The 24,965-nt window shown below is 40.7% G+C and overlaps 1 protein-coding gene across 7 annotated transcripts in view; it reads right to left on the bottom strand.

Annotated features, from left to right (window-relative positions):
• Positions 1-9,377: 9,377 nt before the first annotated feature.
• The window catches only part of PLCB4 (phospholipase C beta 4), a 400,742-nt gene continuing 385,154 nt past the window's right edge, over positions 9,378-24,965 (bottom strand). For 5 of the 7 annotated variants that reach the window (XM_069768808.1, XM_069768814.1, XM_069768813.1 and 2 more), the window contains 3 exons: positions 18,258-18,344; positions 15,084-15,120; positions 12,820-13,044 (listed from right to left, as the gene is read on the bottom strand). In XM_069768808.1, coding sequence (XP_069624909.1) covers positions 12,956-13,044; positions 15,084-15,120; positions 18,258-18,344 — 213 coding nt within the window. In that variant the 3' untranslated portion in view covers positions 12,820-12,955. Of the gene's footprint in view, positions 13,045-15,083; positions 15,121-18,257; positions 18,345-24,965 lie in introns of all 7 variants that reach the window. The other 2 variants (XM_069768811.1, XM_069768812.1) reach the window with 2 other exon arrangements.

Below are 24,965 nucleotides of genomic sequence, written 5' to 3' on the forward strand. Positions count from 1 at the left end.
AAATGCAATAACGGAAGTTAAGTATCTGCACCAAGATGGTATAATAAAATCAGCAATAGCAGATTGTGGGCCCTCGCGGGCAGGGTCCTCTCCTCCTGTCTCAGTTGGTAACTTATTTTGTTCAAGATTATTGTACTTGTTTTTTGTTATGTATACCCCTTTTCACATGTAAAGCGCCATGAAATAAAGATCTTGGGAGCCAGCTGAGAACATCTGCACTTCTACAATTCTTGAGAGGTTTCTCCATCGGTCTGGCCAAAAGAGAAGGCGTAAGGGGAGGTTACTGTCATGTCAGTGACTTGCATGGTTTGTAAGGGCTGTCTTACTCACTGCGTGCATCGCTCTGATCCTCCCAATGTCAGACCATCTCACTGAGCTGCCTTGTGCAGCATTTCCAGCACTGCTACATCCTCCTGTTGCTGGAGAGTCTCCAACCGGCTAAAGGGAGAACGACTAGACTCCGCAGGAATTTAAAACCACTGTGTCCTGCAGAGTTTTGCTTCTCTAGCCTATTTATTGTCAGCAGTGGGTATATTAGGCAGCTATCCCTCCATACCTTGACTGAGCTTAGGTCCTTGCTTCAGTTTGTTACTAGGTTCCTGTCAAGATGCATTATTGTGTTTATGTTCCTCTTACTGACTTGACTTGTTTTATCTGACCTCTCAGCTTGTGACCTCGGCTTTGTATTTAAAGCCTGTGCTGCCGGCTCCAAACTCAGACTGTCTGACTACATCTGTCTTCGCGCCCTGTGCTTTGTATGTGTGCCCTGACCTGCAGGTCAGCTGCTGTCATCAGGAACTGCCCTGGAGTGGTACCTGGTGACTATCGACGACCCAAGCCTATGCTCAATATCAGATGCTCTAGTGAACACCAGGTGTTAACTTAGCTACACCCATCCATGGTAAGACTGGCCAGTGGCGCAGTGGGTCCACACACTCACACTTGCTGCATCAATGCCTGAGGTCCATGTGCCCACCCAAACCTGGGGCTTAGAGGATACACCTCAACTGGTGTGCCTATGTGCGCACTTTGCAGATATGCTTCTGTATAATTCTGTGTGGATTCTCTCTTGCCAGAAAACGCAGTTGAAATTCCAAGTGGATTTGATGCGTTTTTGATGCTGATTTGATGAGGATTTTCATGCTTATTTGTAAGATAAATAAATATATATTATAAAAAAAGTGATGTAATTGTTCAACCTCTTCAGCCAGATACCCTCATATAATATTAAACAGACACACACACACAGTCACCAGCCTATGTAGGAGCATTAACATAATTAACCTACATATGCTGTAACAAAACAGCAACTGGTATTAGGTTACATCCCCACGGTCAGTAATCGGCAGCTCTTTGGATGCAGCATATGTCCGCTGTGTCCAAAGCGCTGCTGGCTTTTAAATGCAGTTGTTCATTGAACGCTTGCGGAATCACCACACCCTATATATTGGAACAGTGATATTTATCTTGTGGAGACTGAGCATCTCCACAAGATAGACATGCTGCGGTCTGGAAAGATGTGCCACATGTCTGTCTCAGCAGGGAAGCCGCAGGCGCCGGTGCACGCATAGTGGACATGGAATTTCTTGAAATCCCATCCACTATGCTGTAACAACTGGCCATTGCGGGTTGGATGATGTGGATGTACGCAGCGTCCATCCCACAGCTTTTACTGACTGTGGGGACATACTCTCAGAAATCTGAGTGAAATGCAGTATCTCTTTATTTAACCCCTTTACCCCCAAGGATGGTTTGCACGTTAATGACTGGGCCAATTTTTACAATTCTGACCACTGTCCCTTTATGAGGTTATAACTCTGGAACGCTTCAACGGATCCCGGTGATTCTGACACTGTTTTCTCGTGACATATTATACTTGATAGTGGTAAAATTTCTTTGATATTACCTGCATTTATTTGTGAAAAAAATGGAAATTTGTTGAAAATTTTGAAAATTTCGCAATTTTCCAACTTTGAATTTCTATGCCCTTAAATCACAGAGATATGTCACACAAAATACTTAATAAGTAACATTTCCCACATGTCTACTTTACATCAGCACAATTTTGGAACCAAATTTTTTTTTTTGTTAGGGAGTTATAAGGGTTAAAAGTTGACCAGCAATTTCTCATTTTTTCAACACCATTTTTTTTTAGGGACCACATCTCATTTGAAGTCATTTTGAGGGGTCTATATGATAGAAAATACCCAAGTGTGACACCATTCTAAAAACTACACCCCTCCAGGTGCTCAAAACCACATTCAAGTTTATTAACCCTTCAGGTGTTTCACAGGAATTTTTGGAATGTTTAAATAAAAATGAACATTTAACTTTTTTTCACAAAAAATTTACTTCAGCTCCAATTTGTTTTATTTTACCAATAAAATAGAGCTTTTTGGTTTATAAAATTTGTTATTTTTGGAGAAAGAAACACTGCATTAAAGCATAAAAATCTTCTACCATCTGTGGTGGTAGTTTCATGGTTTGTCTTGTTTTAAAGTATCTGTGCTAGGATGGTTGCTAGAGAGAATAGCTTCAGAATCTCATGGCTGGGCTCTTGCTGGCATCTACTTTTCAGCACTGGCACATGTGACTGTTGTAGTCAATCATTGGCTGAGACAGATCAATAAGTGATTGACTAATCTGTCATTTTCTGTGTGTCCATAGAGATCAAAAAGAAAATACCAATAGGGAACCAAGAGGTGTCAGAATGAATACAGTGAAAGATCAATAAGGTGTAATTTATTTTTTTAATCTATTCTGACCTTTTAGAAATGGTATCATTAAAAACATCAGCTCAAGTTGTGAACAATAAGCCCTCACTCAGCCCCAGATCCAGAAAAATGAAAACGCTACAGGTCTCAGAAAATGGCGACAAACACAAAAACTTTTTCTCATTCAAGTTTCAGAATTTTTTTTTGCCACTAAAATAAAAAATAAACTATATATGTTTGGTATCTGCGTACTCGTACTGACCTGGGGAATCATATTGCCGGGTCAGTTTTACCATATAGTGACCATGGTGAACTAAGAAAAAAAAAGCAATGTGGCATTTCACTGTTTTTTGCAATTTCGCTGCACTTGAAATGTTTTGCCCATTTTACAGTACACTATGTGGTCAAATGCATGGTGTCCTAGCAAAATAAATTGGTAATTACATTTTTGAAAGACATTGGCCCCGATTCATCAAGAGCGCATTTTTCAGGCCAGTCTTGATAAGGGGCCATGTTGGAATAAGAGGCGCCTGATACTTTCACACTTTTTAATTAATCAGGTGCTTCTGAAAATTAGCATGTGCCTCCATGAGTAAGATTTCTGGAGTAAGGTATGCCACACCTCGTCATAAACTAGAGAAGCGGGCGCCACCATGCACTGTCCAGCCTAATTTGGCAGAACTGCCCGAAATTGGAATGAAAACACCAAAAGGTGCGACCTGTTTGGGAAACCTCTCGTTGCACAAACATTTCATGATTTTTCAAGTGTTTTACGCCTGGAATAAACATTTTGATGAATTTGAACAATTGTGATATTATGGCCCAAAACTCCAAATAGTGGGTTGACATCGGGCCTTTGTAACATACTTTGATGGCAACAGTCAAATACAGCTTGGCTGCATGGTTGGAATGGAGGAGAAACCTCCATTTTCACTATTAACTTCAGCGAAGCGAATGTTGGCAAATAAATACTCATCCGAAGGGAAATGACAGCTAACTTCAAGAAATCTGAACCTGTACATCGAATTTTGTGAGGTATTAGATAAGCGTGCAGCGCACATCCCTGTCAGTGCTGGATGTTACCAGCTCTGTCAGATTTTAATTATATAGCAACTTATCCATCACCGTCAGATTTAATAACATAGCAACACAGCTCAATCGATAATAGATTCAATAGTGTAGCAACACATTTTTATTAGTCAGACTAACAATTGGGCAGTGTGGTCAAGCTCCCCTAAAGTCAAGGTGTCGTGAAGCTTCGCTGTGTACAATCTATCTATGTTCGAGTCGCCGCGGCTGCATGTCTCACGGATGTTCAACAGCCACAACACATGCAGAGGTTGCCTGTTAGGCATTGCCTACATTTGCTCCGTCTGTCGAACATCCATGGCAACTCAAATATAGTATTCAAGCACGCTGAAGATATTGTTAGCACCCGAACATGCTCAGATAACACCTTATATGAGAAAGTCCGCTCAACACTATTCCCAATGCAAAAACATAGACTAGAATACTATTACTATTATAGATTTTAATCTAAATAGTACTCTTATTACATCATTACAAGGGAGAAAAAGACGCCAGTCCTAATGAGGGGCATGGAGGAGTAAGAGATGTGCTGGATTCATTAAGAAGTGAATTCAGCGCATCTTATCAGTGGTTCAGCGAGTCTGGTGCATCTTATCGGGAACTGGAGTAATTATTTTGGCGTAATGTATTCCAGACTTTTTGAAGAATTTATTTAGCGGGCGGTGCCACACAATGTCCCTGATCCGCCCACATTGATGGATCAGGCCGAAAGTGGCATATCATCGACACAAATAACAATTTTGGGGGAATTTTCAAGAGAATTCTGGCATAAACACTTAGATGAATTGGGGATCACTTCTTTTTATAGCTGTATTTAAAGATGTAAACAAGGGGATTTTATTGTCAAGTTCTTTGGGATTTAAAGATTAAAGGCTTCTCAATTTTCGACAATCCTTATATTTTATAAAAGCCCTTGATGATAAACTTATAACTTATTACATATTCCACTTTGGGAGCTGCAGTAATCAGATGTATCGTGGCTTGTGACAGTATTCACCCCTTCAGAATTTTTCGGGTTTTTTGAGCGTTGGCATCAGTTCATATAAAGAACATGCCTACAACTGAGGACATTTATTTTTCTTTTTATTGTGAACCAAGCAAAAAATAGGACAAAATAACTGAAATCTTCAGTGTGCATAACTATTCATCCATCTAAAGTCGGTACTTTGTACAGCCTCCTTTTTTTGTGGCAATTATAGCTGTGCCAGTTGATTTGGACAAGTCTCTATGAGCTTTCCACATCCGGCCACTGGGATTTTTGCCTATTCTTTAAGGCAAAACTGCTCCAGCTCCTTCAAGTTAGATGGTTTCCTCTGGTGATCAGCAATCTTCAAGTCTTAAGGCCCCGTCACACATAGCGAGATCGCTAGCGAGATCGCTGCTGAGTCACAAGTTTTGTGACGCAACAGCGATCTCAGTAGCGATCTCGCTATGTGTGACACGTACCAGCGATCAGGCCCCTGCTGTGAGATCGCTGGTCATGTCGGAATGGCCTGGGCCATTTTTTGATCGTTGAGGTCCCGCTGACATCGCTGAATCGGCGTGTGTGACGCCGATTCAGCGATGTCTTCGCTGGTAACCAGGGTAAACATCGGGTAACTAAGCGCAGGGCCGCGCTTAGTAACCCGATGTTTACCCTGGTTACCATCGTTAAAGTAAAAAAAACAAACGCTACATACTTACTTACCGCTGTCTGTCCCCGGCGCTATGCTTCTCTGGTCTGGCTGTGAGCGGCGGGCAGCCGGAAAGCAGAGCGGTGACGTCACCGCTCTGCTTTCTGGCCGCTGTGCTCACAGCCAGACCAGAGAAGCAGAGCGCCGGGGACAGACAGTGGTAGGTAAGTATGTAGCGTTTGTTTTTTTTACTTTAACGATGGTAACCAGGGTAAACATCGGGTTACTAAGCGCGGCCCTGCGCTTAGTTACCCGATGTTTACCCTGGTTACCGGGGACCTCGGGATCGTTGGTCGCTGGAGAGCTGTCTGTGTGACAGCTCTCCAGCGATCAAACAGCGACGCTGCAGCGATCCGGATCGTTGTCGGTATCGCTGCAGCGTCGCTATGTGTGACGGGGCCTTTACTACAAATTCTCAATTGGATTAAGGTCTGCAATTTGACTAGGTCACTCGAAAACATTTACATTTTTCCCCTTAAACCACTCGAGTGTTGCTTTAGCATTATGTTTTGCTGGAAGGTGAACCTATGTCCCAGTCTCAAATTACTGAGATTGAAACAAGTTTTGCTCAAGAATAGCCCTGTATTTAGCACCATACATCTTCCGCTCTACTCGGACCATTTTCCATGTCCCTGCTGCTGAAAAACATCCCCACAGCATGATGATGATGCCATCACGTTTCACTGTGGGGATGGTGTTCTTGGAGTGATGAGCTGTGTTGCTTTGGTGCAAGACATAGCATTTACCTTGGTGGCCAAAAAATGTTGATCTAATCTGACTTTAGCACCTTTCTCCATACATTTGGGGAGTCTCCGACATGTCTTTTGACTAACACAAAAGGAGCCTTACAATTTTTTTGTGTAAGTAAATGCTTGTTTCTGCCCATAAAGGCCACCTCCATTGTATGGCTTATTGTGGTTGTATGGACAGATACTCCTGTCTCTGCTTGGGAACTCTGTAGATCCTTCAGGGTTACCTTTGGTCTCTGTGCTGCTTCTCTGATTAATGCCCTCCTTGCCTGGGCTGACAGTTTGGGTGGGCGACCTTCCCTTGGCAGAATTGTTGTGGCACCATGTTCTTTCCATTTGATAATGGATTTGATGGTTCTCCAGAGGATCATCAGAGATTGGGATATTTTTTTAACCCAACCCTGATTTGTACTTCTCAACAACTTTGTCCCTGACTTGTTTGGAGATCTCCTTTGTCCTCATGATGTTGTTAAGTTAGTGGTGCCTCTTGCTTACTGCTGTTGCAGAACCAGAAACTCATGGGCTACTTACACAATGAACAAGTCTGTAGAACCTGTTCACACACCACCAAGAAACTTGAAGACACTAAAGAGCACAGTGAGGTCAAAAATACTCTGTTGTAAAAAACTGCTGTTGCAGCCTTTCAGAAAAGGTAAAGTGTATATACTGACAGAACATGTGACATTTAGACTGCACACAGGGGGACTTCCTTTCACTAAGCATGTGACTTATGAAGGGAATTGCTTGCACCAGAAATTTTTAGGAACTTCATAGCAAAGGGGGTGAATATATATGCACATGCCAATTTTTAGTTATTTGATCCCATAAATTTAATTTTTGCCTATATTTTTCTCGCTTCATCAACTTATTTAGTGCTGACGCATCACACATAAATCGGATTACAAAAATATTTAAACACAGGTTGTAGTGTAACAAAATAGGTAAAAAAAACTAGTGGGTGAATACTTTTGCAAGCCACTGTAATTTATAACCAAGTTCAATTTCCCTGCGGCACCACCACCGAAGAAATTAATTATTACACAATGGCCAATCATATCAATGTAAAGTCTGTGTAATGGAGGGCAAGACAGGTCTTCTGTAGTGAAAGGATACAGGAAAATTAGTTTTTAAAATCGTAGAATCCCTTTAATTTTCTAATCACATGTGATGCAAAGAAATGCTCAGCATATCTAAATCTGATCCTGAGTTGTTAAAGGGTTATTCTCACGTTGCTGGATGTGCGTCATACAAGCAACTTTGCAATTTGACTCGATACAAAAATACTTTCTGTTCTCAATTGTATAGTTTACTTCTCTTTGCCTAGGTTCCCAGCCAGCTCCGCAGTCCATCATTTGTGGCCAGTTTCCTAGGATTGCCCTTTGGAAGCGCTTTGCTTTAGAGCTTGTAAGCGCTGCCCTACAGCAGCCCTACAGGATGGATTGGTGAATCTGGCGGGCTTCAGTCACTTGCGCTTCCATGATGCTTCACAGGAAAATCTGCCTTTGCTTACAGCAGAGGAAGCCCACAGTTCGGACTAATAGTGCAATTGTGCAGTTGGCCCGAACCGTCAATCTTCAGGAGCACACCGCTCCATGGCAAGCAGAAAACTACGAGGCAGGGGAGCGGTGCGCTTCTGAAGAAAGAAGATTATAAAACCCCTTTAACACACAATACAAATATTAATTCTGAATATCTCTGCAATAACTATTACGGCAATTACTAAATTACCACCAAGATAAAATAAATGAAATAATGATTTAACGAATACAGTCTCGTGTATGAAGAATTTACAAATAGTAAAAAGTAACTAGACAGTACTTGAAAGAAATAGGAAATAAAATGTCACTTTATTTTTAAAACCAAACCTTAGAAAAATAATGAAATTCACAGTAGTAACCCCATGCAAGTGAAAGCTATGTACTACCGAACACGATTGAAAGCTTCAAAGGTTTATTTCTAGGAGCATCAAAGTGTTTCAAGAGATATATTACACCATTTGACATTGTTCTGCTTCTACCGCAACATCACAAGTCATAATAAGCAGTCCCATGGAATGCATTATAAAGCACCCATAATGACCTTTTTAATGGGACTATAAAAAACTGACAAAAACACAGTGAGAGGAGATTGTACACAAAGGCTGCACACCTAGGGGAGTTGGGCACCAAAGGCCATTTTGAATTACTGGAAGACTGTGACTAATAATCAGGAAAGAAATATATCTTGGTACCGTGTTAGCCAGTAGTTAGAAAAATTTAGAATTGAGAGTCCTCAGTGGTTGATACCTTTTAATGGCCAACTGAAAAGATGGTAATAAATTGCAAGCTTTCGAGACTACATACGTCTCTTCATCAGGCATAGACTAAAACAAATTCTGAAGAATCACATATTTATGCACAACATAGTATAGAAAAAAAAAGGGAAAAAAAAACCATGGATAAGCCAGGTGACATGAAGCAGAATTACTATGGGTGATAAACAGTTACGTCTGTAAATATTGGGCCAATTCTTAGATAAGGATTGTTTTATTGTCCTGTGATTAGGGTCTCTGTTGTGATGACCCTTCATGGTCTGAGGGGCAAGTTCCTTAGTTGACGTAAAAAGACATAAATCCGTGTGACACATTCATTCCTGCATTTAGAGTGTCAAAGGTCGTCATCAGTTTATATTCCCAGATTCTTCTGTCTCTCTGGGATTTGAAATTCCTCTTTAGCACAAGTAATTTCATGTCCATAATGTTTTGATTTGGGAGACAAAAATGTATTGCCACAGGTATATCAATTCTTTTTTCTCTTATTGTCACCCATGGTAATTCTGCTTCATGTCACCTGGCTTATCCATGTTTTTTTCCCCTTTTTTTTTCTATACTATGTTGTGCATAAATATGTGATTCTTCAGAATTTGTTTTAGTCTTTGCCTGATGAAGAGACGTATGTAGTCTCGAAAGCTTGCAATTTATTACCATCTTTTCAGTTGGCCATTAAAAGGTATCAACCACTGAGAACTCTCAATTCTAAATATTTTACTAATAATCAGCAAATTTAGGCACAGAAAGGTTAATCACCATAAATTCTATACTTTTAAAACATCACTAAATTGAGGCAGTCACCTACACGTTAATACAGGAGTTACAAAATATTGATATGACGGAATTTGTAGACAAACCTGTCACCATTTATTGAAATTGTTCTGGAGATATAATAAATGAAATCTCAAATGAATACAGTATGTGACATTTATAAAGAATTCATTTTCACACATTTTCTTAAGGATTATAAAAGACAAGGGTTCTGGGTATTGAGGGAGCTTAGAACAGATTGGTGAATACAAAAAAAATATGGGTTGGGGAATACAAAAAAAAAATATCAGTAAATAGTAGTTTTTTTCCCCTAAGCTACAAAGGTTCCTTAACACATTCCTGCACTGACAACACGGATATGTTGCTAGTTAGTACTTTACATGCACTTGTCTGTAAATTAGGTATACTGCAGGCTTAGGGTCCATGCAAATGACAGTATCTGCCTAATCAACTATTGGGACAAAAAGTGGACATAAAACATTGGACTCTTTATAATTTCGGCATACATAAATTTTTACTCTTTTTCAAAGGTATCCTACAATTTGTATGAATCACATAACAATAGCCACAGAATTGCATTAATAAAAAAGTCAACTTGTGAGAAACGTCAAAACATTTACTTAAATACATCATGGCTATGATCTTATGCATAAAAGTGGTGCCTGTATAACATGCAAATATCATAGAACAGCTTTGTTTAAAAATGTATTTCCCTGCTTGAATATGGAAATTCTACATTATTGGAGTACAAGTATAAATACTTTATACATCTTCACAGTTACAAACAATTTTCCTTCCCCCTTTTGCAGTCTTCAAAAAAATGCGACAAATTGAATGGTTTTGATTCTGCAGCATTAAACCTTAAAATTGCAATTTCTGTACAATATTGGATGTAAACTTTTCTTAAAGTGCCGAATGCATGATCCTTTTAACATGTGAGCACTGGTATCACTGAGCTTTGTGTTTATTGCTCTAAGAGATTCACTCCACAAAATATGTCTGTCTATTCCATACGTCTTAGGGAAAATAAATTAGGCATATTTACTATTAAAGCACTTTATTATTAGGTTTCTTAAAATTCAAGTAATTCTAAAATATTCTTTACGTATATTCTAAACATATCCTAGACCTCTACACTGAACCGCTGAATAATCTTTGGTGCCAAGTGGGCATTTTCACAAACACAGTAAACGTTCTTCATAAAAAGGGGTTGTAGACCACACAATGCTAAAACATGCAATACATGTTCGGATACGGCAGCCCATCAAGATGATAACATTTATATTTTTTGCATATTTTTTTGTAGTTGACAGTAACAGAAGATTCTTTACCTGCCAATCAATCCTGCAGCTTCGCTTGTGAACAGAGAAGTGTCTGCTGACACCTGCACTGTCAGAGAGGCCTTAGCTGCAAGCCAATAGCAACACAAAGATTTTTTTTCCAGGCATCTGATTGGCTACTTGTCCTTCCGCGGATTAGTTGGTACTCCATATCCCGCTGTCAGTCCTTGTTTGGAGGAGGAGAGCGCCTTTATTCAGTATTTGGAGTGTGAGATGTTCCCATGTTTGCTACATAATCCTCAAACCAGAAAATACAAGAACATGTATATGGGGCCAATGACCTCCCTCATACAAATTACAAGCCTCATTACCTTATTTTTAATATAATGATACATTCTAAGTTTACAACCCTTTTAATAATAATTGATATGTATGACGCTAAAACAACAATTCATAGTATTATTAAAGTCATAATGATCAACAGGATCTGAGGACAATACAACAGATTTCCTATACTGTATGAATTGCACCGACGTTCAGCTGCAGAATTTTCTTACATTTCTAGTTTAGAGACACTTTAAATAATTAGGGACTAGATAAAGGAACAATTATATCATCCATTGCCATTAATGGAACACTCCAATTAACTTTTTTTATTTCGAAATCCGCGTGTATGTATGTAGGGTAGTGATAATAATCTCCCCTACCGCCGTCTTCTCCAGTAACTATGGCCGCTCCGCTCCTCTCCCGAGTTATATCACCGCTCTTTGAGCTCTCGGGATCACTCTTGTGTGTGATCTGGCAGTCTTTTTTACAAGTTAAGCCTATAGTGCCTCATTCAGACGCTCCTTAGACCTACACTGGAAAAGCCACTTTCGGGTCACACAGAGCGCAGTGTAACGCGGAGAGTCTGAAGAGCGGTGACGTCACTCAGAACCCGAGAGGAGCTGGATACCGGAGAAAATGGCGGTAGGTGAATATACAATCACACTGACCCTACATACATATGGTTAGGAGGAAAAGTTCATAGGAGGGCTTCTTTAAAGTGGACTTAAGAAATGATGACTACAGATGAGCGAATAAATTCGTAGATTCAGTGGTCAGATCCGTATTCCGTGCCCGCTGGAAGGGAGCCATGTGAACCACCTCCTATCTTCTAGCATTTGTGGTTCCTCCTTTGATTAGCCAGCTTACCAATGATGACATTGCGCCAGGCCCCGAAGAGGAGCCGCGGCTGTCATCAGGTCCTCAGGGTGGTTCTCAGGGCTCCCATCTAGCGGCCGCAGAATACGGACCTGGCTCCTGGAACTGGTTCCTGCTAATTTGCCCATCTCTAACGATGACCTATTAGGTCATGAATTGTTTAGTGCTGGAAAATGTCTTTCATGGAATCCCCTACTATATTTATATAGAGTTTCGTAAACCAGAGAAATCACAAAACATGAATATTTGTCTGATGACGTAGCGTATTTCGTTAAGAAAAAGTTAATCGTATAGAATAAAAACTTTTTGCACTCTCACCCAGTCATAAAATAATAATAAAGCAAACCTAGACATGGTTAAAATAAGTCACATATGTCACATATGATAATATTAAAAAAATATATAGAAATCCTGGAGAAATGAATGATTTTCTTGCAGCCCACGCTAGAACACGAAAATCACTTGGCTACAGCAGGCAATTCAGATTTTCAATCAACAAACACCCTCTGTCTCTTTTACTGCTTTGTTCTCTCCCTCTCCATCATCGAATGTACAATTTAGATGAAATGTTAATGGTCTCCAAGCACGGCTTCTCAGAACGGGGACGGCCGCGGATTAGAACGCATTGTGCTTGTTGAGTATAGTCGGCTTTTCTTTCTATAAACTCTGCATAATCTACGGTCTGCCTTTAAAGATTAGGAGTAAAATGACTAACAATTCACCAAAAATATCAGGATAAAAGTGTGAAGAAAAAATACAGCAGATTTGCTATGGTAAGGTACAATACGATCCCCCATCCCAACCAATAAAATCCTAGTGTAACAGTGTTGTAGCTAGCCGTCAACCGTTTCATTTTGCTACATTGGTGACACCTAATAAAAACACAACAAAATCACCTCGAAATAACATAAAACAAGATCGATTCTCAAACGACGATAGACTATTAACATGTTATTCAACATTAATAAAAATATTCTCTGTTTCTTTATAACTGTATAATTAGACTTCTTTATCATAAATAGTGCAGTGCTCAAAATGTTAAAGGGAAATATGCCAGTCTTCAAATCCTGCCAAGACGATAAGGGAGTAACACGAGAGCACACTTCATATTCAGTGTTTGTGGCCGCTATATTACAGTGTTCTCAGAAGGACAGTGAATTGCTCCACTTCAGTTTGCGTTTTGCAGCTTTACACAACTGTTGCTGGCCTGCGGCCCATCTCGGCTTCCAGTTTGACCATCTGCTGGATTTCCTTTGCCTAAAGTAAAAAAAAAAACAAAAACCAAGGAAACAGGGTTAATATGTTCTCCCATTCATGGCTACAAGCATTATGAGGACTGTTGTGACAATGTATCACCCCCAAACTGTATCACAACACTTCTGTTATATGATGGGGGTCGGGTACTCCACCCATCCTTCAGGGGGGATCATGCCATTCTGGATAGTTCATTTCTATTATCTGAAGTCAATCTACACAACCGAACTTCTAATCCATATATTTTTTTATATTTTTTTCTAAAATCGTCAGACCTCAGCTTGCTTTATACAGGGTGGGCCATTTATATGGATACACCTGGGTGGGCCATGTATATGGAAAAACCTAAATACAATGGGAGTGGTTGGTGATAGCAACTTCCTGTTTGTGGCTCGTTAGTATATGGGAGGGGGAAAACTTTTCAAGATGGGTGGTGACTATGGCGGCCATTTTGAAGTCGGCCATTTTGGATTGCATCTTTATAAATGGCCCACCCAGGTCTACCCATATAAATGGCCCACCCTGTACAGTCAGGAATGAATCATTCACAGTAACGTACGAGGCTTAGAAGAGGAATGGCCATGGCCCCCAGTCCTGCAGCCCCACTGACTGGTATTGGGTTACCTGCTAACACTGGGCAAATGCCCTTAGTGCTCCCTTAGGTTTGGGATTTGAGACCATGATGGGAATGAGAGGTCAAGATTTTCAGACCAAAAAATGAGCTTTAAGTGGTTCAAAACAGACTGTAAAGGGACTCTGTCAGCAGGTTGTTGCTATTTAATCTGAGACTAGTATAATATAGGAGCAGAGAACCTGATTCCTGGGATGTCACTTGCTCAGCATCTTTCTGTAGTTTCAATACAATCACTGTTTTATCAGCAGAAGATTATCTATGCAGGATTAAGTGTCATGTGCCAGGAAATCTGGCTAATCTGTGTAACCCCGCCCCATCACTGATTGGCAGCTTGCTGACAATGCAAAGGGTACACAGGAAGCTACCAATCAGTGGTGTGGGCGGGGTTATTTACAGCTCAGCATTCAGAGCACTGCTACATCTACAACTGAGAAAACAAGGATTCATTCAAAACTGCACCAAGCAGCCCAGTAAGTGACACATCACTGGCATCAGGGTCTCTGCCCCTACATCATGCAGATCTCTACTCCATAGCAGAAACCTGCTGTTTTTATCGACATGATAGGGAAGTAAGTTTTATGTTAACGCTTTATGCTCTTTACTTATAGAAACTATTACCTACTTTCTGCGTGCCCTTGCTCAGCAAGCCGTTAACAATCATCATATGAAGTTTAAGCAGTTACAGCACTTTAGACCTCTGTCATTAGTATGGAAAATGGTACTAAAATAAATCAAAATCGCATTTTTCTTTAAATGATGGATAGTGCTATACATTTCTACAAATAAAACTACAAACTAAGGCTCTGTTCACATTGCTCTTTTTCATTTTGCTGACAGAAAGAAAAGCAGAATCAACAACAAACTGTTATATACTTGTGAAGACTATTCTAAGGCAGTATTCACATGTTTGACTGCTAGTTTACTAGTCCGTGGAGGACCCCAGTCTGACTTACAGAAAACCCGAATTGAGAAGTCTCTCGGATGGAGGCAAACGGAATCCAAAACATGAAACCATGGACTCCGTCTGAGCTTCTTTCCAGCAGCGTTCATCTTTTTTTTTTTTTGACACATTATAGTAGTAGACTACAATAGTGTCTTCAGCTAAAAACAGGTACCACCAGAAAAATGGTCTAACGGAGGCCAAAGTTTGGGATTTGGGGGTTTGTTTGCCCCATCAATGTACAGGATCATAAATACCTGAATACAATTTTTGGTATATTCAGACAGAGGCCCCTGATGAGGGCTGAGCAGGCAGCAAAATGATCCAGCAGTTGCACAACCATTGTCCCCGTTTAGCCCCGGCCAAAATACATTCATTCATGCATTAGAGTAAGAACATGATGTTTGTGTTCTTCATTGACTGTAAAATGGCGATTAATGACAATAAGCAATGGAGGAGCGGCCGTACCTTGTGAGTGAGACACAGCGTGACACGATTTCAAAAGCTGTTTGTACAAAAACAACAAACAATGTCAAAATTAGGCAGCATGATATGAAGCAACGAAAGTAGAAAATAAAAGTACTGAAAGCTTGAAGAGTGTATGATAAACATTGAAATATGCAATACAATGCCAGCTACGAGACACTATAAGATGAAAGACCTTACTGCTTTCATCCAGGTTCTTGTTCCCTCTCTAAGTTTATATTTCTCCAATACTAAACGTATACTAAGGGATAACCCCACAGGGAAAACTGTGGCTTAGATTAGAATAAATTGGATGGCTCACTTGTATCTCTGGTCTTTTGTTACCAGTAATTGGGTCCTCCAGGTTTGAAAGGTTCAGTTGCGTAATAAAAACAGATGGGATCAGTGATCCGAGACCAAAAGAATGATGTGAGCAAAGAGAATTAGCACTTGGAGTTACGGTAACATAAGCAAAATGTCTAATCTGGTGTTACAATGTATGTGGACACCCAAACATCGCTGGCATAGGTATTTCTTGAGCAACTCCTAAATAAAATATGGCCAATAACATGGAGATTCTGTGAAATTCTTTGCTACTGTAAGAAGCTCCACTGTCGGGAAGCTTCTACTAGACCCTGGACGGATGCAGGACTTTGTGATCACTGAGTCACAGTAGACGGGAAGCTTCTACTAGACCTCGGACGGATGCAGGACTTTGTGATCATTGAGCCATAGCAGTCGGGAAGCTTCTACTACACCTTGGATGGGTGCAGAACTTTGTGATCGTTGAGTTACAGTAGTCGGGAAGCTTTTACTAGACCTTGGGCAATGCAGGACTTTATGATCGTTGAGTCACAGCAGTTGGGAAGTTTCTATTAGACCTTGGACAGATGCAGGACTTTGTGATCGTTGAGTCATAGTAGTCGGGAAGTTTCTACTAGACCTTGGGCAATGCAGGACTGTATGATCGTTGAGTCACAGTAGTCGGGAAGTTTCTACTAGACCTTGGGCAATGCAGGACTGTATGATCGTTGAGTCACAGTAGTCGGGATGTTTCTACTAGACCTTGGACGGATGCAGGACTTTGTGATCGTTGAGTCATAGTAGTCAGGAAGTTTCTACTAGACCTTGGGGCAATGCAGGACTTTGTGATCATTGAGTCACAGCAGTAGGGAAGCTTCTACTACACCTTGGACGGATGCAGGACTTTGTGATCATTGAGCTCAGCAGTCGGGAAGCTTCTACTACACCTTGGACGGGTGCAGGACTTTGTGATCGTTGAGTTACAGTAGTCGGGAAGCTTCTACTAGACCTTGGGCAATGCAGGACTTTATGATCGTTGAGTCACAGTAGTTGGGAAGTTTCTACTAGACCTTGGACAGATGCAGGAGATGGTGATTGTTGAGTCACAGCAGTAGGGAAGCTTCTACTACACCTTGGTCGGAGGCAGGACTTTGTGATCATTGAGTCACAGCAGTCGGGAAGCTTCTACTAGGCCTTGGATAATGCAGGACTTTGTGATCACTGAGTCACAGCAGCTTGAGTGATGCACCTGGCTTATAGTCAAGTGCTACGTTGTGTGGCCAAATATTGCAATATGCCGCCACTACATCTCTTCATAATGTAAATGAATGTTGCACTGAGTCAAGCAAGTTCCCGTGACAATGACAAGTAAATTATAAAGAAACCCAAATCATTGAGATTTTTCTAACTTCTGTATGGCTGCTGCGGCCACATCTTTCCTTATCGTACTTTGTGATGTGTTATAGCAGCGACACATTGCGATATTTTGCTGTGAAAAAAGTGTCCATGTAGCCCCTTTAGTGCTTCCGTTCTTCCGAGAGCAGTTGAGTTATGGCATTGGTTTAAAGGTCAATCAAGTTCTTCCCGCTCAAATTTGAACAACCATATTTTTGGGGACTTGAAGTCGCTTAAAAGACATGGACATCACCATCAACTGGAACGTCCTTCAACAATTAGTAGCCACAAAATTGGTTGCCTACAATTGTTTAGAATGTTATTGTACTGCATTTTTGTAGTAATAAAGATGTACCTACAGCTGAAACATGGAGCTCAGTATAAAAGATAAACAGCCCCCAGAACATTCTTCCCATCCCTCAAATGTTACAATAGATGTTTTGCTTTGTGAAAGAACTGGAGCTGCTTCCTGAAGGTAAAAAATTACCCACCTAAATAACAGGTGTCATCTTAAGCCAGTGCCACGGTTAAGTTACTATGACCCATTGTACTGCGAATAACCATCTGTGAAGATTGTACAATGGATGCTGGATGTAGGCTTGATATGTCATCGTTAGTAATCAGCGTAGTAAACTGTCACGCTCCTTTATCAGATTGGGCGTCCACATACTTTGGCCAGGGAATGAGCTTGTGTGAACACAAGAATGTACACACATACAGATGTGTCTCCTCTTATCTTTCTGGAAACCTCAATTAAGAGCAACGATCATTTAATTTTCATTCCATAAATCAATAGTACATGTGAAAATAAGCAACTTTGTCATATATCTTTCACCTACTGGATTGATCTTTCACTCTCAATTCATGGGTAAAATCTGGATGTAGTGAAATTAGATTATTTACATAACTGAGATAGGACATGACAGTTGGCACTTATAAGATTCTATGGAGAAGGGAGGAACTAAAGGCAGACAGACATTCCGCGGCAAGTTCTCCTGAAATGACAGTTACAGTTCTCCATAGAACACTATTAGCACTAACTGTCATCTCTTAGCTCCTTCATGGGAAAATCTGTGTTCACTGAAGAAAGATTTTACCTTTTGAATTGAATATCTTGAGAGTGAGAATAATCAGTCTAGGTGGAGACAAAAAAGCAGATTTCCCTGACAATATTTATTATAAAGTTTCTTACTTTCACAAGTACTATTGATTTATGAAAAGAAAAATTAAGATGACGTTTATTCTCTAAGGATGTGAATTTCACACTATAGTAATGCATAACATAACCACACATATTTTTCGAGCACGCCGAAGACATTTAGTTAGCACCCGAGCATGCTCAGATAACACCTTATCCCAGCACGTTCGCTCATCACTAATAGTCATCTATGGCTACACCTATCTTGGGATATATTTTGAGCCAATATGAAAGCTAAGAGAAAAGCAGAAATGGAGAATCTGTGCTCTGGACTTCTATACCTGATCGTTCTGCTTCTCCAGAATTTCTAGATGTTCCAGCTGGGCTTTCTTTAACTGATCCATTTCCTTAGATTGCTTCATTGCCAGCTACAGGGACAAAAAACAAACAGAAGACGTGAAATGTCACTGCTATTAATCAAGGTGACAAAATTAAGACTTTCATCATTTTCCATTAGACAACAATTGCAGCTTGTTATTTTGCAGTTAGAGATGTCAAGAAATAAGCCGTTCCACTAAGCAGAGTGGTGACAGGCTGGAGCGGTTGTCATGGGAATGGTAAGGCTGGCACCGCGCCGGGCGCACCGCTCCTTCCTGCCGGAGATCAACAGTTCGCTTCCATTCTGTGCACAATTTCAGGCGCTGCTGTATTGTATAACACAAGAACATCTACAGCTCTCTACGCTATATGGATGGAGAGAAGGCAAGGTCTTCAAATCATTCGCTAGAGTAGTTACAGTATTTTAAGTGGATTTCCATCAAGTGTGGTGGTGGGTGTCATAGCAAACGTCTTTTCTTCAATATGAGGGCTCATTCTTGACCGGGTGAAAAATCGCTATATACTTGCAAATTTAGGGGTGACCTGCAGATTAAAGAGGTTGTCCACTAACTTTACATTGATGGCCTATCCTTAGGATAGGTCATCAATGTCTGATCGGCACCCCCTCCGATCAGCTTTTATCGGTGGAGGCCGCCGCTGGCTGAAAGCACTTACTTGCCGAGATGGTAGTCTACTTGTAATGGCCGGGGCTTGTTAGCACATCCTCTTCCTATTGATTTGCATATGAAGCGGATGTGTAGTACCTGTGATGGCCCCTACAAGTAGACGGCCAGCTACACAAGTAAGAATTTCTGGCCGGCAGCCACCGCCATCGATAACAGCTGGACCCCATATTGCTGACCTATTCTAAGGATAGGCCATAAATGTAAAAGTAGTGGACGTCTTTTAATGGTGTTCTGAAGCTGCCTGGTGCCCTCAATGAAAGCCTGGCTATTGGGAGAAAATTAACTTTATCCCTTGTGGCGGCCTCTGGCTTTCAGTCATAGAGACACGGTTTCAGTCACTGCTCAGTAAATAGTGAGCGGCAGCTGTAACGGCACCCTGACTGACAGCCAGCGCAGCAGTGCATCAGTACAGAATTGGCTGTCAGTCAGAGCTGTGATGTGGTTACTGCCTCCGCTGACTATGTACTGAGCAGGCCTTGAGGCGGCCACTGGCTTTCAGTCATAGAGATGCGGTTTCAGTCACTGCTCTGTAAATAGTGAGTGGCAGCTGTAACGGCACCTTGACTGACAGCCAGCGCAGCAGTGCATCAGTACAGAATTGGCTGTCAGTCAGAGCTGTGATGTGGTTACTGCCTCCGCTGACTATGTACTGAGCAGGCCTTGTGGAGGCCACTGGCTTTCAGTCATAGAGATGCGGTTTCAGTCACTGCTCAGATAATAGTGAGTGGCAGCTGTAACAGCACCTTGACTGACAGCAAGCGCACCAATGTATCAGTACAGAATCGGCTGTCATTCAGAGCTGTGACGTGGTTACTGCCTCCGCTGACTATGTACTGAGCAGACCTTGTGGCGTCCTCTGGCTTTCAGTCATAGAGATGTGGTTTCAGTCACTGCTCAGTAAATAGTGAGCGGCAGCTGTAACCGTGCCCTAACTGACAGCCAGCGCAGAAGTGCATCAGTATAGAGTCAGCTGCCTCCGCTGACTATGTACTAAGCAGGGACTGATACTGCACCGGCCACATGACTAAAACTGCAAGGCTGCAGGAAGGAATAAAGATTACTTCCTTCTGGCAGCATGGCTTTCAGTGCAGAGGCCGTACGGCTTCAGAAGTTTTTTCACATGAAAGGTTCTTTTTAAACTGTACCACTTTGAGTGAACATACAATCCATTGACTGTCTTTCTCTTTTTTTTTGCAAATGGGTCTATTCCAACTTCTAATTATATTTTATACCATTTAAATTGCGGTATAAATAGCAAACTAAAAGTGCTTCTCAGTAAATTAGAATATCATCAAAAAGTAAATTTATTACAGTTCTTCAATACAACAAGTTACACAGTTATTAAGGTTGAAGGAAGACTATATGTCCATCTAGTTCAACCCATAGCCTAACCTAACATGCCCTAACATGTGAAACTCATATATTATATAGAGTCATTACAAACAGAGTGATCAATTTCATGTGTTTATTTCTGTTAATGTTGATGATTATGGCTTACAGCCAATGAAAACCCAAAAGCCATTATCTCAGTAAATTAGAATAATTAACAAAAAACACCTGGAAAGGCTTCCTAGGCGTCTAAAAAGTCCCTCAGCAGAGATGGAGAAATTACTTTCTCCGTCTCCTCCGCAGCTGTGCTCTCATTGTCACATGTGGGGGGATAGGAGCACAGAGCACTGACCTTTGACTCCCGCTTGCAGCAGATGAGGGTCATTAGCATATCGCATGTAATGCTCTCCCATGAGAGGATCAACAGATGCCATACAGTAATGGAGCCCAGCCTAACAGGCGACCTATAAGACCCCTGATAGGCAGACTATAAATCTGGTTCATTTTTACATACATTCACCAGCTTACTCCACCCCTATAAGTATTGCTAAAAGGCTTTAAAAAAGACCTGTCATTTTCCAAAAATATGTATTTTTTAACTTGGTCTAAATGCCACTGTTATCCTGAATCTGGAGCTGTTTTCTTGTGTTCCTGCAATATGGTCTTCTTTTCCATGTATATAAATCTAGCCAAAAGGGTGTGATTTTTTTTCTACTAGATTTTTCTTGAGGACCCCGCCTTAGATTTATACACAAGAAAGAGCAGGCAATCTCTCAGGATCGAAAAGGTGCAGAAACAAATGAATAGCATCATTTACACTAAGTAAAAAAAATTACATATTTATGGCAAGTGACAGGTCATCTTTAACCCTTTAAGCCCCAAGGGTGGCTTGCACGTTAATGACTGGGCCAATATTTACAATTCTGACCACTGTCCCTTTATGAGGTTATAACTCTGGAACACTTCAACGGATCCTGATGATTCTGATACTGTTTTCTCGTGACATATTGTAATTCATGATGGTGGTAAAATTTATTTGATATTACCTGCACTTATTTGTAAAAAAAATGGAAATTTGGCAAAAATTTTGAAAATTTCGCAAGTTTCCAACTTTGAATTTTTATGCCCTTAAATCACATAGATATGTCACACAAAATACTTAATAAGTAACATTTCCCACATGTCTACTTTACATCAGCACAATTTTGGAACCAACATTTTTTTTTGGTTAGGGAGTTATAAGGGTTAAAATTTGACCAGCAATTTCTCATTTTTACAACGCCATTTTTTTTAGGGACCACATTTCATTTGAAGTCATTTTGAGGGGTCTATATGATAGAAAATACCCAAGTGTGACACCATTCTAAAAACCTCACCCCTCAATCTGCTCAAAACCACATTCAAGAAGTTTATTAACCCTTCAGGTGTTTCACAGGATTTTTTGGAATGTTTAAATAAAAATGAACATTTAACTTTTTTTCACACAAAATTTATTTCAGCTCCAATTTGTTTTATTTTACCAAGGGTAAGAGGAGAAAATGGACCCCAAAAGTTGTTGTACAATTTGTCCTGAGTACGTGGATACCCCATATGTGGGGGTAAACCACTGTTTGGGCGCATGGCAGAGATCGGAAGGGAAGGAGCGCTATTTGACTTTTCAATGCAAAATTGACTGGAATTGAGATGGGACGCCATGTTGCGTTTGGAGAGCCATTGATGTGCCTAAACATTGAAACCCCCCACAAGTGACACAATTTTGGAAAGTAGACCCCCTAAGGAACTTATCTAGATGAGGGGTGAGCACTTTGACCCACCAAGTGCTTCACAGAAGTTTATAATGCAGAGCCGTAAAAATCCAAAATCATGTTTTTTCACAAAAATTATTTTTCGCCCCCAATTTTTTATTTTCCCAAGGGTAAGAGAAGAAATTGGACCCCAAAAGTTGTTGTGCAATTTGTCCTGAGTACGCTGATACCCCATATGTGGGGGTAAACCACTGTTTGGGCGCATGGCAGAGCTCGGAAGGGAAGGAGCGCCGTTTGACTTTTCAATGCAAAATTGACAGGAATTGAGATGGGACGCCATGTTGTGTTTGGAGAGCCACTGATGTGCCTAAACATTGAAACCCCCCACAAGTGACACGATTTTGGAAAGTAGACCCCCTAAGGAACTTATCTACATGTGTTGTGAGAGCTTTGAAACCCCAAGTGTTTCACTAAAATAAAAATTAATTTTAAAATTATTTTTTAGCCCCCAGTTTTGTATTTTCCCAAGGGTAACAGGAGAAATTGGACCCCAAAAGTTGTTGTCCAATTTGTCCTGAGTACGCTGATACCCCATATGTGGGGGGAACCGCCGTTTGGGCGTATGGCAGAGCTCGGAAGGAGCGCCATTTTGGAATGCAGACTTAGATGGATTGGTCTGTAGGTGTCACTTTGCATTTGCAGAGCCCCTGATGTAACTAAACAGTAGAAACCCCCACAAGTGACCCCATACTAGAAACTAGACCCCCCAAGGAACTTATTTAGATGTGTTGTGAGAACTTTGAACCCCCAAGTGTTTCACTACAGTTTATAACGCAGAGCCGTGAAAATAAAAAAATCATTTTTTTCTCACAAAAATGGTTTTTAGCCCCCCAAATTTTTATTTTCCCAAGGGTAACAAGAGAAATTGGACCCCAAAAGTTGTTGTCCAATTTGTCCTGAGTACGCTGAAACCCCATATGTTGGGGTAATCCCCTGTTTGAGCGCACGAGAAAGCTCGGAAGGGAAGGAGCACTGTTTTACTTTTTCAACGCAGCATTGGCTGGAATTGAGATCGGACTCCATGTTGCGTTTGGAGACCACCTGATGTGCCTAAACAGTGGAAACCCCCAATTCTAACTGAAACCCTAACCCTAGCCTTAACCCTAGCCTTAACCTTACCCCTAACCCTAGCCCTAATCCTAACCCTACCCCTAACCCATTTTTTGATCGCTTTTTATTCCGATTTTTGTGAGGCAGAATGACCAAAAACCAGCTATTCATGAATTTCTTTTTGGGGGAGCGTTTATACCGTTCCACATTTGGTAAAATTGATAAAGCACTTTTATTCTTCTGGTCAGTACGATTACAGCGACACCTCATTTATATCATTTTTTATGTTTTGGCGCTTTTATATGATAAAAACTATTTTATAGAAAAAATAATAATTTTTGCATCGCGTTATTCTGAGGACTATAACCTTTTTATTTTTTCGCTGATGCTGTAATTTTTCTGAATATTTTCCCACACTAGAGATCATATGAGTTTATGCCAGCAGGGGGCGCAGCACCGCAAGTCTACGATGCTACGTTCCCCTGCTTTCCATTCATTCCCCAGTTTTTACAACCAGGAGCAACAGCTGCATTAGCAGGCTCTTGGTTGTAAATGTATTTAACCCCTTCAGATGGATTTACAGCGTGGGACATGACTGGTCGCCGGAAAGGTATGGGATATTGTTGCGTTTTTATTTTATTTTTTTCTCAGAACGAGGGTCTTCAGGTGGATTAAGCGTAAAATAAAAATGTTAAAACCCCATGTGTGTATTTATTTCATCAAAATACTTTATTCATAATATGTGTTTATTAACCTTTTACTACTATTGGATTAATAATGGAGATGTGTCTTATTGACATCTCCCCATTATTAACCAGGCATAATGTCACCTTTCAATAGCAAGGTGACATTAACCCTTTATTACCACATATCCCACCGCTACTCGGGAGTGGGAAGAGAGTGGCCAAGTGCCAGAATAGGCGCATCTTACAGATGTACCTTTTCTGGGTGCAGATGTTTTTAGCCAGGGGGGGTGGGGGGGGCAATATCCATGGACCCTCTCCAGGCTATTAATATGTGCCCTCAGTCACTGGCTTTCCCACTCTGGCAGAGAAAATTGCGCGGGAGCCCACGTCAGTTGTTTCCGTGATTTAACCCTTTACTTTAAAGGGACTCTGTCACCTGAATTTGGAGGGAACAATTTTCAGCCATAGGGGCGGGGTTTTCGGGTGTTTGATTCACCCTTTCCTTACCCGCTGGCTGCATGCTGGCTGCAATATTGGATTGAAGTTCATTCTCTGTCCTCCGTAGTACATGCCTGCACAAGGTGCAATCTTGCTATACAACAAGTCTAAAAAACAACAAGTTTTTTAGACTTGTTGTATATGTTTTTTAATTATGTTTTTGTGTTAAATTGGATTGGTGTCTTCAATAAACTAATTTATATTTTGAATATAATTGTTTATGTGGTTATTTTTTGGTTTTATTTATATTTATTTTTTTCAAGTGTTTTTAGAAGATAGTCTGTACACTGGAACTATTGATTTTTCACTGTTTGTTCATGGCACTCGCTGCATTACAAACCTCCATGCATCAAATCTTATAATTAGGTAAGCTGGCCTTTTGTTTTCCATTTTTTAAATGTAATTAAAGGTCATTTATCAGAAGGTTTTTGCTATGTAATCTGAAAGCAGCATGATGTAGGGGAAGAGACCCTAATTCCAGTGATGCATCACTACTGGATGGCCTAGTGCAGTTTTAATAGAATCCTTGTTTTCCCTGCTGTAGATGTAGCAGTGCTCTGAATGCTGAGCTCTGTATAACCTCACCCACGCCAGTTTTCTGTGTGCACTTTTCAGCA

This window comes from Ranitomeya imitator, chromosome 5, assembly GCF_032444005.1.
Source record: "Ranitomeya imitator isolate aRanImi1 chromosome 5, aRanImi1.pri, whole genome shotgun sequence".
NCBI classification, from domain to species: domain Eukaryota; kingdom Metazoa; phylum Chordata; class Amphibia; order Anura; family Dendrobatidae; genus Ranitomeya; species Ranitomeya imitator.